Source organism: Osmerus eperlanus, chromosome 16 (genome assembly GCF_963692335.1).
Source record: "Osmerus eperlanus chromosome 16, fOsmEpe2.1, whole genome shotgun sequence".
Classification (NCBI taxonomy): Eukaryota; Metazoa; Chordata; class Actinopteri; order Osmeriformes; family Osmeridae; genus Osmerus; species Osmerus eperlanus.
Genome location: NC_085033.1, coordinates 9,008,676 through 9,023,796, shown reverse-complemented (window position 1 = coordinate 9,023,796; position 15,121 = coordinate 9,008,676). Strand labels below are relative to the sequence as shown.

General features: G+C 43.0%; 1 protein-coding gene across 3 annotated transcripts in view; it reads right to left on the bottom strand.

Moving 5' to 3' along the window:
• LOC134036131 (sodium channel protein type 4 subunit alpha-like) overlaps positions 1 to 15,121 on the bottom strand; it is a 31,048-nt gene that overhangs the window by 2,796 nt on the left and 13,131 nt on the right. For 2 of the 3 annotated variants that reach the window (XM_062480908.1, XM_062480909.1), the window contains exons 6-22: positions 13,178 to 13,319; positions 12,812 to 13,009; positions 12,451 to 12,618; positions 11,937 to 12,308; positions 11,593 to 11,737; positions 11,094 to 11,332; positions 10,542 to 10,715; positions 9,646 to 10,002; positions 7,034 to 7,459; positions 4,783 to 4,900; positions 4,464 to 4,618; positions 4,064 to 4,237; positions 3,197 to 3,223; positions 1,440 to 1,562; positions 939 to 1,211; positions 348 to 401; positions 63 to 204 (exon numbers count right to left, since the gene is read on the bottom strand). In XM_062480908.1, the coding sequence (XP_062336892.1) occupies positions 63 to 204; positions 348 to 401; positions 939 to 1,211; positions 1,440 to 1,562; positions 3,197 to 3,223; positions 4,064 to 4,237; positions 4,464 to 4,618; positions 4,783 to 4,900; positions 7,034 to 7,459; positions 9,646 to 10,002; positions 10,542 to 10,715; positions 11,094 to 11,332; positions 11,593 to 11,737; positions 11,937 to 12,308; positions 12,451 to 12,618; positions 12,812 to 13,009; positions 13,178 to 13,319 (3,287 nt within the window). The remainder of the gene's footprint in view (positions 1 to 62; positions 205 to 347; positions 402 to 938; positions 1,212 to 1,439; positions 1,563 to 3,196; positions 3,224 to 4,063; positions 4,238 to 4,463; positions 4,619 to 4,782; positions 4,901 to 7,033; positions 7,460 to 9,645; positions 10,003 to 10,541; positions 10,716 to 11,093; positions 11,333 to 11,592; positions 11,738 to 11,936; positions 12,309 to 12,450; positions 12,619 to 12,811; positions 13,010 to 13,177; positions 13,320 to 15,121) is intronic. The other variant, XM_062480910.1, reaches the window with a different exon arrangement.

Genomic DNA, 15,121 nt, shown 5'->3' with positions numbered 1-15,121 from the left:
CACAAGAATGGGACACACTCGAAAATTGTTGTAGTAAATAAAATATGTTGTAGTAAGTATACTTATCTTTCTTTTCTGCTGGTTAAAGTTGTCGATAATGACCCCAATGAAAAGATTTAAGGTGAAGAAGGAGCCAAAGATGATGAAGATGACAAAGTATAAGTACATATATAGGTTGATCTCTCTAATGGGTTGTTCTTCCACCTGTAAACAAAGAAAGTTATTAGAAACTATTCACACAATAATAACATTGTTGTGAATTCCGTTTTATTAGTAGTAAAATATTAATATTTTGGTCAATTATGTCTTCAAAGTTGCATAAAACAACTGCGTAGAGGAGTACTCACGCCTCGTGAATCAACAGCTGCATGCATTATTTCCATCCATCCTTTAAATGTTGCCTGAGATATACATAATCAATGGCTTATCAAAAACATTCTTTACGCTCACTTTATATAATTACATGCAATCTCTAAGATTTACTAAGTTTGTCAAATTTGATCACTTAAGATAACATCTTAAATGAATGTCTAAACTATATAGTTTAGACATTCATTTAAAGCCAATCAGTGCCTCATTCAAATCTAGTACTGTTATTTAATGAACCTTTATTTAAGCAAATGGTAAGGAAGAGGCTTGGAGGTCAGGAGTAATAAAAGCTAGTCTAGTAGTTTTTATGAATCTATGGAGACATCCCATTTCTAGATACAAATGAAAGGTTTGTGTCAAGTGAGGTCAGAATGAGAACTGAGTGAACAGTGAAAAAAGCCTTGTTGCTTGGTTACCACACCAGATAATTCGAGTGGTATCCTTCAAGAGAACAAGGATCTGGTAATGGGCTTTAGTTAAAAATAGAGCTAAATGGTTGATTGATGAACACATGGTACATACACATTTTATACTTTAGAAATAATGCTAATACCACAAAGGGAACTCACCACTTGCAGCAGTGAGAGGTAGCCGAGTCCAACGTTGTCGAAGTTTACCTTCACCTTAGTCCAGTAGAACTGGGTATCATTCATGGCTAAGCAATCGGACTTGTTGTTCACTAAGGAAGCGTTGTGGATGAACCCAGTTCGGTTTACACACTTCCCAAACTTTCCAGCAAACAGGTTGACCCCCATGATGCTGAAGATGAGCCAGAAGATGAGACACACCAACAGCACGTTCATGATGGAGGGGATGGCCCCAATGAGAGCGTTCACAACCACCTACAAGCCAAGAAAGTCACAGTCTTACGGAATGTCAATTATAAGCTTGTACGGCAAATAACGTAATGTAAATACTGTGGTCCAGCCGCCATCCTTTAATCCACCAATCCCTCAGAATACACAAGTCAAGTAAATTATCAAATTGATCATTATTATTCGTCACTGGCAACATTTTGGATAAATGGGACTTTTTTTTATTAAAAGGGGGCATCCAAAAAAATGTCTTACACGCATGCCCTCAAATCTGGATAGGGCTCTCAAGGGTCTTAAAGCTCGGAGGGTCCTCAGAGACTTGATCGCGGTAAAGTCTGAATATCCTAGTGAGTTTGCTACCAAGCTTATCAAGGATACCTATGGGGACACAGAGATACATGAATTAGTTTTGTAATTGTTAAACTCACACACTGCATATTTTTCATGTACCAAAGGGCATTCCAGGGCATCCCAATAATACCCTTGCAGAAAGAGCAACAATGTCCTGCGAAGACTTAGAGGAGAATTAGAGGAGCTATAAGTGGTCTTAGGGAAAGGATACTTAATCATAGAAGCAATTTATCTTTCCTTCAGATACAGTACACAGCTAAGCATAAATAAGCAACAATTTCTTTGTAAAACAAGAACATTTCAAATGTTCCATTTGTTTCAATAGTACTCACTGTCCATGGCCACCTAAACTTTAGAACATAATTCTCTCCATAGAACCTAACATTTAATAATCAATACATGGATTTTTTTAAAGCAGTTTAAGATCCTTTTTTTAAGAAGCCTACTGTGGCATTTTTGGTACTTTGGGACATTCCACAGATAGGAACACAATTTATCAATTGTGATTTTTATTTTTTTTATTGCGTTGTTGATGTTTTATCAAGTTTAGACTTCCACTCTATTCTATATCCAAAACAAAACAGAATGGTATTCCACTGTTGAATGGCCCTTGGGTGACAGCTATGATTGAAAATGACATGACATCTATGGATAGTACTGAGTAAATATGACTGGAATGAATTAAAGACACAAACAAGTATCTATATATGTACAATGAATATGCACATGAATACATACTCAGCTATATATGTATATGAAATATGCATATATATGAAATAGAGGGAGGTTTTATAAAGAATGATTAAACTATTTCCAATATATATTTTCAAAACAACTGTTTATCATCCAATTTGTATCCATATGACCTAAATATTTCAATTTTTGAATTTAGTCCCAAAAATCTGTATTTCTTTATAAAAGTACATTTTGATGGTTTTTCCAATATATCTAAAGAAGATACTCTGATTATCTAAATGCAAATAAAGATATGTCTTTGGGTCAAAAAACTCCAACATAAACAATATTCAAACCTCAAAAAACAGGAAATAAAACAAATACAAAGTGTTTAACAGTCAGTGGATCTTTTTCACCACTAGCTTTGCAATCAATAGCTGCAAATCCCCCAGAGACCACTAATACCGTCAACTGCTGAACTCGACTAGCCAGTTTATTATGTAATTTGATGAACTTCTCCTGACATCAAACTCCATATAGACCATTTTCCCCATTTTGCAACACACTGACATACATACAGTAGATGTATGAACTAACCAACAAGACTTACATGACTAGCAGGATAATTATTACCAAAAAGAAAAATGTTGGACCAAAACAACTTGATGCCTACAAAAGCTAATGAATATGAAAAACAACTGATCTTCTCTAGATAATCCTTTGAATACATGGTAGTGCATTTGTATATGATATAAAAGCCAAGGTCGTAAATACATTTAAAGGAATCAGGAGTGACAACAATGACACATACGCTTTTGCGGATAAACTTAAATTGGTCTAAAAACTAAAAGAAATAGACGGTGGCTTTTGATATCGCAACGTCACACACTGACGAGTGGGGAAACACAGAAGCGTTTGTGATGCAACAATGTAGTTTTCTGGTTCTGGAGTCCATACTCACCTGAGACCTGACAACTATGACTTACCCTAGCAATAGAGGAGTCTGTAGCAATCTGTGTATTAGCGGGTGAAATCAGAGGGAGTCAGGTCAGGGCATGGATATGCAGCCCTTTGGTGCTATAGTCTATTTATAATTGGTGGTTAAAGGGTTCCCAACTTCATAGTGGTAGAGATGCATTCTGTTTATTGCCTCTGGATCAGTTTATCAGCAGTCCTAAGCAATCTTAAAGTGATGTTAATATCCAAAGATGACTACATATATTATCCTACAGTAAATGAGCTGTACAATATATAGTTTCCAATTGACGGTTGTACAGATTCTTTATCAGGTTTGAGTTACCTCACACGCAACAGTATGAGCCAGGTTATATTGTGAAGTCATGTATCAAGTACATAGCACTACAGAGCATATTATACCCACTGCAAAATATAGAAATTTAGTGTTTACAGCCACAGGTTTGCTCACGTAAGCGGTGTAGGACACAGCAGAACAACACTTTTAGCATCACAAGCACACACACACACACACCACAGCTATCTAAGCAAAACCTCACACTCGAAGATAACACACCAAAGATCAACCTTTATAATCACTGCCAGAAAGACCAACCAGGACTGTCAGTGCCCACTGCTCACACCTCCTTGCACCTCCTCAAGAATCAAAAGCTTCCACATGCTCTGTGATGAATTCACTGCAAATTCACTGCAAAGCCTAAAGTAGTGCTATAGTGTGGTACAACTGTAAAATACCAAGGTGTGTGTAGTTGTCAGATGTCATTTTCTCTTCTTGAAAAGCCACAGATAACACACATATTCCTCACTGTGTAGTTTTTAATAAGCATGGCATAATAAAACAGTGTACATGGTAATGCACAATGTGTCGGTTCACTTACGTCCACAATAAGGAAATCCAGCCAGCACCAGTAGTTGGTGAAGTACTTCTTGAAGCCGTATGCTATCCACTTCAGAAACATCTCCAGGACGAAGATGTAGGAGAACACCCTGTCAGCATATTCCAGCACCACCTTCACCACTTTCCTTTTTTCAATGTAAATATCCTCAAACGCCTACACAGCAGCAGTGAGAGGGGGGGGGGGGGAAGCGTGAAGTCCCATATGTTAATTGTCATTAAAAAAGCATGTTTCGGAAAAGTTAACGAGGACTGCATACTGTATTGAGACTTGAGATTTGCAGTTGAGCAACAGCACGTGTAATCCTTACACTGTGGCCGTGCGATGACCACAAACAGGGGCCATGGGTGAGAGGTCATGGGTCAGGGTAAATCAGCCTTACCAGTGCCCCGCTACTAAGCAGGATCATGAATATGATGAACGTCTCGAACCAGCTGTGTTCTACAATCTGGTAGCAGGTCTTTCTCAATCTCCACCAGGCCTGGCCTAGGCCCTGTGTGGTGTTGATCTCACAGCATTTGCAGTGCCTTACACAGACTGAGACAGACAGAAACACATTCAGCAACATATCGCTAGGCCAAAGGTTTTAAATAAAACAACAGTACACTGATAGTATTTACAAGTGGTTTGAAAAGAAAGCGTTGCTAGACGAACACAACTCATTAGAAACGTCTACACAGCACACTTCAGTGTGTACACACATTCAGGAAAGCAGTCCTCTGGGTCCATTAGTTCTTCTGCCAGCTCCGAGAACTCATCCTCCTCCTCCCCTGGCTTCCTCAAGTCCACTGTGCTGCCCTCCGATAGGCTGACCTTTTCCTGAGACAGAAATAAGGACATAGTTAGTATGGATGCCAATGACTTGGCTTCCGTTAAGAGTGACATCATGTCCCATATGTTTCTATGGTCAATATCCTGTAGAGGGACTATACATTACTGTTACTGTGTATGTCTTTACAGTATACCCTACTCTGATATATACAAATATCTAGCATACACTGCTGTTATAAATGTCTATACAGAATACCTTACTGTAAAATGTGTCGATACAACACACATGCACCAAGTGATTGTCAACCGCAATGCTTCAAGCTGACAGCAATATGGCTTAACTCTCCATGTTGTCATCTCATTCAATTCAACACTGTGGGGTTTGAGCTATTCTATGCCCTTTGCTATCGCCTGGAAGTCTTAGTGCAATTTTGATGAGATTTCCATGTGTAGTAATGGCAGCATATTTAACACGATTTACTAGGATTATTGGAAAAGAGGTGCTGCTTCAATCCAATAAACTTAATCCAGCATTAAAGAATGTGTACATGGATTGTACATGGAAGAGATTGGATTATGATCATCATCATTCTTAGGTTGCCTGATGATGAGTAGAGGAAATCAGACAGTATCTGAAGAGTCAACATTACATTTAATAGCAGGATCACTGGTGAGTTTACCTACTGACGTCATCCACTGACTACATACACGCAGCACTCAGACCAACACACCACACAAATAATCAGACAACATGAAATGAGATTTGACAAGATCAGTATATAGAGTAATAAAAACGCATGTGTGAAATCTAATCATATTCAATAAATACAAAAACAAAAATGAAATTGTTTTTGATGGTGCTTTTCCACTGTTTTAAAGCTATTCATTGTCCTATCCTGCCCAACCCAACCCCACACAGCCCAGCCCCACACAGCTCAACCTACCCCACACAGCCCAGCCCCACACAGCTCAACCTACCCCACACAGCTCAACCTACCCCACACAGCCCAGCCCCACACAGCTCAACCTACCCCACATAACCCAGCCCCACACAGCTCAACCTACCCCACACAGCCCAGCCCCACACAGCTCAACCCAGCCCCACACAGCCCAGCCCCACACAGCTCAACCCAACCCCGCACAGCCCAGCCCCACACAGCTTAACCTACCCCACACAGCCCAGCCCCACACAGCTTAACCTACCCCACACAGCCCCACACAGCTCAACCTACCCCACACAGCCCAGCCCCACACAGCTCAACCCAGCCCCACACAGCTCAACCCAGCCCCACACAGCCCAGCCCCACACAGCTCAGCCCAGCCCCACACAGCTCAACCTACCCCACACAGCCCAGCCCCACACAGCTCAACCTACCCCACACAGCCCAGCCCCACACAGCTCAACCCAGCCCCACCCAGCCCAGCCTTGCCTTGCCCTGCCCACCCAGCCCAGCTTTACAAAGGCCAGCCCAGCACAGCTGTGTCCCGCCCAACCTTTGTCCAGCCCAGTACAGCCCTAGCAAGCTCCGCCCATCCTTGCACAGACAAGCCCTACCCCATTCTATCTAATCTGCAGTTACTGAACACCTGGAGGCAAACATCCCCTCAGCCTGATCTATGGAGGGATTTAAGGACGAGGGGAATGGAGGTTAGAGAGGGAAAGAGAACGAGAGTTCAGTTCTGCTCATTCACTTTTGTTAAGTTGCAACCTGAAATATCTCTGAAAATAAACCCCAAAAAGATGGCCTACTTGAGATTTTTGTGTGTTGACTTGCATTTGGCTCTTACGTAACCAAATCTCTGTGTCACCTTGTCTGTGTGGCAGATTAACAGATTATATATCCGGAAAGCCTCCGCATCCACATCCATTTACCACCCCCACCGTAATCTACTGTCCCTGCCTTATCATCTCATTGACCCCTAACCTCATGTTTGCTTTTAAGTGACATGAGCAGCAACCAATTTGATCCCTCTTGATAGGCCTGATATGTCCATTATTTTGGGAGACACTGAATTCAATTGAATGAACATACAAGATGTTTCACAAAGAGCATTATCTCTAATGAACAACACCAGCATAATACAAGGTTCTGGTATGGAAATGGGAACATGAAACAGGACTCCAATTTACAAAGACCAATCACAGCAGTTCATTATTGATATGAGGGCGGAGACTTTTACCGGTTTGTTCTCCTCATCTTCTGAGGACTCGGAGATCTCCTCTTCCTCCTCTAGGAACTCCACATCTGATTCCCCAGGGGCGATTGGAACACTTATGGTCAGGTTGGGATTAGTCATGTAGCTGTCCTCCTCTGGTACAGTGTAATTTTCCCCATAGCGTCCGATAACTCCCACAATGCCATTGCCCTCCACGTGGTTGGCCATGGGCTGCAGTTTGATAGAAGCCCTGGCCTCTTTGGCCTTTAGACCTCGCTTCCCCAGGTTACCATTAAAAAGGTCGATGAGGAATTCCTTCAGCCAGCTGATGCCGTTGTGGATGCGAGCGACGGCTATCTGGATGTTGTTCATCTCTCCGTCCTCATCAGGAGATGACAGGTTGTCAGAGCTGAACGAGCTGAGTAGCAGGGCCAGGAAGAGGTTTAAGACCTGCGAGGTGAGAGAGAACAACTATGAATGTTCTAAGATGGGTTATTTACGTCTATGACGGACGCATCCATCTATGATGGAAGATGAATATCTTTGCAGTTCTTGCTTACGGCCTGACCAAATTGCGTTGTTCATAACTGTATGTTGGTGCAATGCTTTGTTCTTAAAATTGCAGTGACATCCAGCAAATCTTCAAACCATCTGTAGTTTGAAGTGTGTAGTTTTATGCTGATGAAATGTCTGAAAGCAAACCTTAGATTAGATCTGGAGGGAAAGAAACCAACGTCGTCTTAAAGAGCCCTGACATGACTGCATACAGGAGATACATCCTCATGTTTGTCAACAGAGATAAACCCTGTGGCATAAGTGCATGAGGGTGGAGCCAGCCATGCATATGGTTGCCATGAATACTTACAACATATAGGCAGAGATTCAAGCATCCTATTGCATGTAATCTATCTAATCCCTTTTCTGAGCGGCTTTATGTGATATACCTCAGTATTTGGTGTATGATGTAAACAGTTGGTAAAAGACTGACTGTATTTTGACCTCTGAGCCTTTCTGAGAAAAGGAACATGAACAGACGATCCGCAATGAATGTCCTTTGACGTTATCACCTTTCAGCATCCTGGATTATCTCTGGTTTGACAACCCCAAGAGGATGAACAGCTTTCCCTTGATTCATATGCTGAGAAGTGTTCAGTCAAAGGGTTAATTAGTGGGGTTATTATAAGAATTTGCACTGTGGCAGTGTTCCAAAAACAGTAAAGTTTAGAAATCTTTATGTTTTGCCCAAGAACTACATTTAAATATATATTTCAAAACATGGGATTAAATATTGCAGAAAGTGACCTCTAAACAGACCAGGATGAGAACAGGTGTTTGAGCAGTGTCTAACAGGAACTTAGTTCTCAAAGCCCTGCTCTTTTATAGCCTGACATGGTTTTAAAACAATTACATAGGACTGATTTGACCATAGGGCAGGCAATGCCGGTACCTTAGAGTATTACCGTATTTTAATATGTGTGCTTGGATATGACCTGGAAAAGCCAGAGCCTGGTAATACCCTTCTCTCCTCTCGTCTGTGGACTTGTGTCCTGGATTACACCAAATGATGACCTAATAGGGTAGTTCCTTCATGACTGAAAAAGTCAGTTGTCATGCAAATATTTATGTTGAATGTCCTTTTACTAAATGAATTGTTAACCATGAAAAAAAGACTAGGCATTCAAGCGCTTTCAAGTATAAATGACCTATTTGTATTACGAGTTGAATTACAGACTAAGGAACACTTTAGAACTGTGCTCATCAAAGACTGAATTCAGCTCTGAAATATTCTTCAACACATTCAACTACAGTGAAACTATGAACATGAATGAACGAAATGTTGCTGCTGCTGCATGTCTGGGATTCTGGGAAGAAGGTTTTGATCTCCTCTCATTAAACGTTAGTTTCCAGGACACAGCTGGACAACAAAGCACCACCATCTGGATGGGCAAACCAATATTCCCTTACTGTGGCGCCAAGTGACAGCAGTTGTGTATAAACAGAGCTGTTACTTGGATTAAATAATTTTTCATAAACAAGTCCTGACATGGGTCTTTGTTTTATGTCATCGAGGTCTCAATAACTCCTAAAACGTTCAATACATTCGGACCATACTGTTTCAGAAACATAAGTGTCCCATTTGAAAGGTATCCAAATTTACTAGACAAAACCTTAAGTTGTGAAGGAGAATGTATAGTGTTAAATGTGCTTGTGCCCTTTGCTTGTGTCTGCATAACAACATTGATTAGATAATAAATACAGAATTTGACACTCTGCAGGGGTAACAGTCAGTTTACAGTAGATTTGCTCTGTTTCTGTACACACACAGAATCTGCATTTGCTTCTCAATACAAATGGTGAACATGTAATTTTACATCCCAACATCTGCTCGAAGGGTGATGGACCTCCAGTGAAAGTCTCCACCCCTCCCTCCTACGCCTCATTTCCGTTGATTTAATCCCTTCTTACAGCAAACATCACTTGGGCCTGATGGTGACAAGACCAGCTTGCTGCCATTCTCATAACATCCACAAAATCATTTTAAGCTCTCTTTTCACAGTACTTTCACAAAAAAACCTATTGTCCTGTTTATACAACTTCTCATAGCTTATGAATAAGTAATAGTGACCCATACTCACCACCAGGTTTCCTATAACCATGACCAGCATGAACACCAGGATACAGAGAGGCTGTCCGGCCACCTCCATACAGTCCCACATGGTCTCGATCCACTCCCCACACAGCACCCGGAACACGATCAGAAACGAGTGGAAGAAGTCCTTCATGTGCCAGCGGGGCAGAGTACAGTCTTTAGAGATCTTACACACACAGTCCTGGTAGTTCTTCCCAAACAGCTGCATGCCCACCACAGCAAAGATGAAGACAATTATAGCTAAGACCAGCGTCAGGTTGCCCAGAGCGCCCACTGAGTTCCCAATGATCTTGATGAGCGTGTTTAACGTAGGCCAGGACTTTGCGAGCTTGAAGACTCTCAGCTAAAAAGGAGATCAAATTACAGTTTATTCCATGATAAAATGCTTGAGAAACATAATATTTGCCTTTATCTAAATAAAGATAAAGTAGAAGAAAAATGTGTCAATGAAATCAAACATACGTCTTTACAAGTGCAAAGCACAATTTTTGATTTGAAGGAAATATTGAAGAAACACATATTGAACATGTTTTCATATCTTAAATTAAGATGCTATTAAGTTAATGAAAGTGTCAATGTTGGGAGTGTGTCACCCAGTTCCTATCTACTGTATGTGATAACATGACTCAATTATAATAATGGACAACAGATTAGAGCAGTGTTGACCGTCCAAGTGCATGTGCTACTGTACACTACTGTAGCTTAAAGTTTACCTCCAACATAGTATTAGGACTGACGAATCATAATACAGTAACATCTGTTGATTCATTTGAAATGGTATTTGGAGATACAACATACATACCATAAGAACAAAAAACCATAACAGTTGACCATTAGTTGACTAAATTAAACTGAGTTCACCTAAATCTAAAGGGACATTACCAGTCTGAAGGAGCGGAGGACTGATAGGCCTTCGACGTCGGAGAGGCCCAGTTCCATCAGACTGAGACAAACGATGATGCCATCAAACATGTTCCAGCCTTGTTGGAAGTAGTAGTACGGGTCTAGAGCAATGACCTTAAACACCATCTCTGCCGTGAAGATCCCTGTGAACACCTGTCTCGGACAGAAAAGGCCGGAATCAGCAGGAGAACTGAACGCTCTACACTTGAATTATCCTTCCCAGATACATGTGTATATGTTTGTATCAAATTCTTTTCATTATCAAAGATGTAGCTATATGATATTTCCACATCATCTGGATTTGTTTTTTGGGCACAATGGTATTTCCTTCCCTAGACTGAGAAAAAAATGATATGTAACTTGCCAGAATATTTAGGAGCCCATTATCAGAATTACAATATACTGAACTTCCTTTAGGCTTCCTACTGCCGTTGAATAAGCTTGGATTCCCTCCCATCCAATAGCACTTAGGGTGTTAACGTAGTGTCCTGGGAACAATCCCAATCTATCCAGCCCATAAAGCCCCCTTACCAGATTGCCGATGGAAAGCATCCCATTAAACTCGTCTGTCATGGGGTAGTGTTCCAGGGCCATGAAAAGGGTGTTGAGGACAATGCACACAGTGATGGCCAGATCTAAGAAGGGATCCATCACCACAAACTTGACCCACTCCTTCACCCTCAGCCACAAGGGGCTGCAGTCCCAGATCAGGTACTTCTTAGCGAAGGTGTACCAGCAGGGGTGACACTTCTGTCTCGACTCTTCCAGCTCTGCAAAGGGAAACCAAAGAGGGTTGGTTTGGAAACATTTTAATATGTTCCTCTGTCTAAAGGATGGAGCTGAATTCTAACTGGAAGTCCAAGTATTTAACTCTCATTTGAATGTAAATCACGCAATAATGGCAAAGGGAGATTTCCATAAAAAATGAGAAACAAACATGGAGCCCAAATTAGGACTCTGTCCTAGTTCTGAGAGGATTGAAACAGATTTTTTCTGGGTGTAAAAAGACCCTCAGTAAGTGACCTCTAACCTCTGAAGTGACCCTCACCCTCCATGGCATCGCTGAAGAAGCTGACAGAGCTAAGAATTCTCTTCCTGCGCAGTGGGGCCTCCAGCACCTCCGGGGAGGGCTGGGGAACAGGATTAAGGCTTGACTCTTCCACACAAGTGGGTTCCTTGAGCAGATGCAGGTAAAGGGAAAAATGTCACTGGATGAACACAAGGACACAATAGGTTCTTTTTATGTGGTTCTTTTATGGCTATATTTGATTTTACTAATGAGGGTAGGATGTGTAGGAGGAAGCTACTTGTGTATAAAGATTCCTATGTGACGTAGAAGAGAAAGAAAGGATTGTTTTCTCTTCTTTCACTCACCATGTCCTCTTTGACCTTCTCCATGCTGCAGGCAGGCAGAGAGGTGGGGGTGTGCAGCCCCAGCGTGGTCACTCCATTCTGGTCCAGGGAGATGTTGAGTCTGCCATTGACGTTTAGGCTGGGGGTGAACACCTGGGAGCAGTGGCTCCTCACGCTGCCAGTTCTCTTCTTGTGCCACGGGGTGACAGTGGAACCAGCACGACTCCTCGCCGTGTCCCCATGGAGACTGTACTCGTCGTCACCAAAGTCGGCCTCGGAATTGTTGCGTGGACGGAAAGTGAAGATGCTGACCTGGCTGCCTCTGCGGGTGCTGAGGGGGTGGGAGGAGAGGGAGGCCAGGAAGGGGTGCACCGGCAGAGGAGACGTGGGGAGCTGCAAGAGACAGGAAGAACAGCACACACAGTAGAGTCAGAAGAGTAAAAGACACGATCGTGATCAAGGTTCCAACCTGAAAGATAACGAACAGCAGCCAAACGGAATTCATTTGAATGTCCTGTTAATGATGACACCGTACCATCAGCTCATCCAGGGGGTCAAACTTCTCTTCTGCCTCCTCTGGGGTTTCTTCGGAGAGTGTTCGGTGGGATCTCTTCCTGCTCCGGCGTATACTGCCCTCCTTCAGACAAAAGGGGGACATCTGTGGGGAAACCACCGATTCTGTCTCTTGGTTTCTCCGTGCTGCCTACAGAGGAACACAATATCAAAACAAGGGCATTGTAGTTGTGCACATAAGTCAGTGTATAGAGAACAGACAGTATACATAGAAGAGTAACGCAATATAGTGTTTTTATGAATGTTATATAATCATTTATCACACCTATATACAGTGTGTCGTGCAATGTATAACTTCAATATGACACCTATATGAAAAGTACCCTCTGGTCTTTCCTCAGGTGTTCCATAGCCAGTTGAAACTCTCTCTCTTTCTGCCACGCCTCGGCGATGGTGGCCTGGTTCTGCTCCTCGTAGGCCATGGCAACCACGGCCAAGATCAGGTTGACCAGGTAGAAGGAGCCCAGGAAGATCACCAGCACAAAGAAGACCATGTAGGTCTTCCCTGCTGATCGCAGAGTCTGGGGGTGGGGAGACACCGTCAGTGTATGCACCATACCATGCACTGGTTTGGCAACAATTCAACGCACACCTCAATAAAGGACCGAAGGAATATGAATAAAGAAATAAGTGCTAAACAGTAATGTAGGAAATGGTTGTGTTTCTGTGTTTAAAGAACAAGGTTGCACCTGGTGATACAGATTCTCCCAGTAGTCTTGTGTCATTAGACGAAAGAGAGCCAGAAAAGCCCATCCAAAGCTGTCAAAACTGGTGTAGCCATAGTTGGGGTTTCTCCCTATCCTGAGGCAGTCAAACCCATCAGGACATTTCCTGTAACATAGAATACAGATTTTGTACAACAGGAAATTAACTAGAGTGCTTCCTGTACTTAAATAACCATCCTTGTGATAAGCAGGTGGCTGGGGGTCAAGTGGCTGAGCGGTTAGGGAATCGGACTAGTGATCTGAAGGTTGCCAGTTCGATTCCCGGCAGTGCCAAATGACGTTGTGTCCTTGGGCAAGGCACTTCACCCTACTTGCCTCGGGGGAATGTCCCTGTACTTACTGTAAGTCGCTCTGGATAAGAGCGTCTGCTAAATGACTAAATGTAAATGTAAAGCAAGAACCGTATAAATCCCATTACATCAAACTGAGACGACGGAGAGAGCATGATAATAGGATACAAGATCTCATCAAGGCTAAAACAGGCTAAATATGGTCTCTACATGGACCCAAGTGTCTGTCAGCTCCACAGTGGAGCGGAACGGATAACTGAGTAAAGCATGCAGAGCTTGGTATCATCAGCGCTGTGACTTGGACTGGAGGAACTTGGAACTTGTTTCCAGGCATGGGCTCTAAAATCAGAGCATCAGGGAAAAGTGATTACGTTGTGCCAGATGGATATCAAGTTGTGGTAGAATTTTTTAACTTGATGCTTCCATCTCTGATCTTTATGGTTACTACTGCGGCATTAATGCAAATGTTTCAGTCCAGCCACTGAGCGCAAGCTGGGCTGCCGGTCAATTTGAAAGCTGAACAATTTAGTAATGGCAGCAAAACAGCTGGGAGGGAGAGCACCACTCTGAAAACAGCTGTAGATCTTGCCAGGATCACTAATATACCGGATAGGAGGATTGGCCGGCAGCATTCCCCTGTCAGCATTCTGCTGCTGCAGACTAAATGTCATTTTATCATGAGAGGGGAGAGATGAGAGGATTGGACTGTCAGGAGGCACCTCCCCTGGTCTCCTGAGGAGACACACAGGTGTTCAGCAGGAGTCATGGCGTACACACAGGTGTTCAGCAGGAGTCATAGCGTACACACAGGAGACACACAGGTGTTCAGCAGGAGTCATAGCGTACACACAGGAGACACACGTGTTCAGCAGGAGTCATAGCGTACACACAGGAGACACACGTGTTCAGCAGGAGTCATAGCGTACACACAGGAGACACACAGGTGTTCAGCAGGAGTCATAGCGTACACACAGGAGACACACAGGTGTTCAGCAGGAGTCATAGCGTACACACAGGAGACACACAGGTGTTCAGCAGGAGTCATAGCGTACACACAGGAGACACACAGGTGTTCAGAAGGAGTCATAGCGTACACACAGGAGACACACAGGTGTTCAGCAGGAGTCATAGCGTACACACAGGAGACACACAGGTGTTCAGCAGGAGTCATAGCGTACACACAGGAGACACACAGGTGTTCAGCAGGAGTCATAGCGTACACACAGGAGACACACGTGTTCAGCAGGAGTCATAGCGTACACACAGGAGACACACAGGTGTTCAGCAGGAGTCATAGCGTACACACAGGAGACACACGTGTTCAGCAGGAGTCATAGCGTACACACAGGAGACACACGTGTTCAGCAGGAGTCATAGCGTACACACAGGAGACACACAGGTGTTCAGCAGGAGTCATAGCGTACACACAGGTGTTCAGCAGGAGTCATAGCGTACACACAGGAGACACACAGGTGTTCAGCAGGAGTCATAGCGTACACACAGGAGACACACAGGTGTTCAGCAGGAGTCATAGCGTACACACAGGAGACACACAGGTGTTCAGCAGGAGTCATAGCGTACACACGCTTCTGCATATTTACACCATGTTCCGTATTTC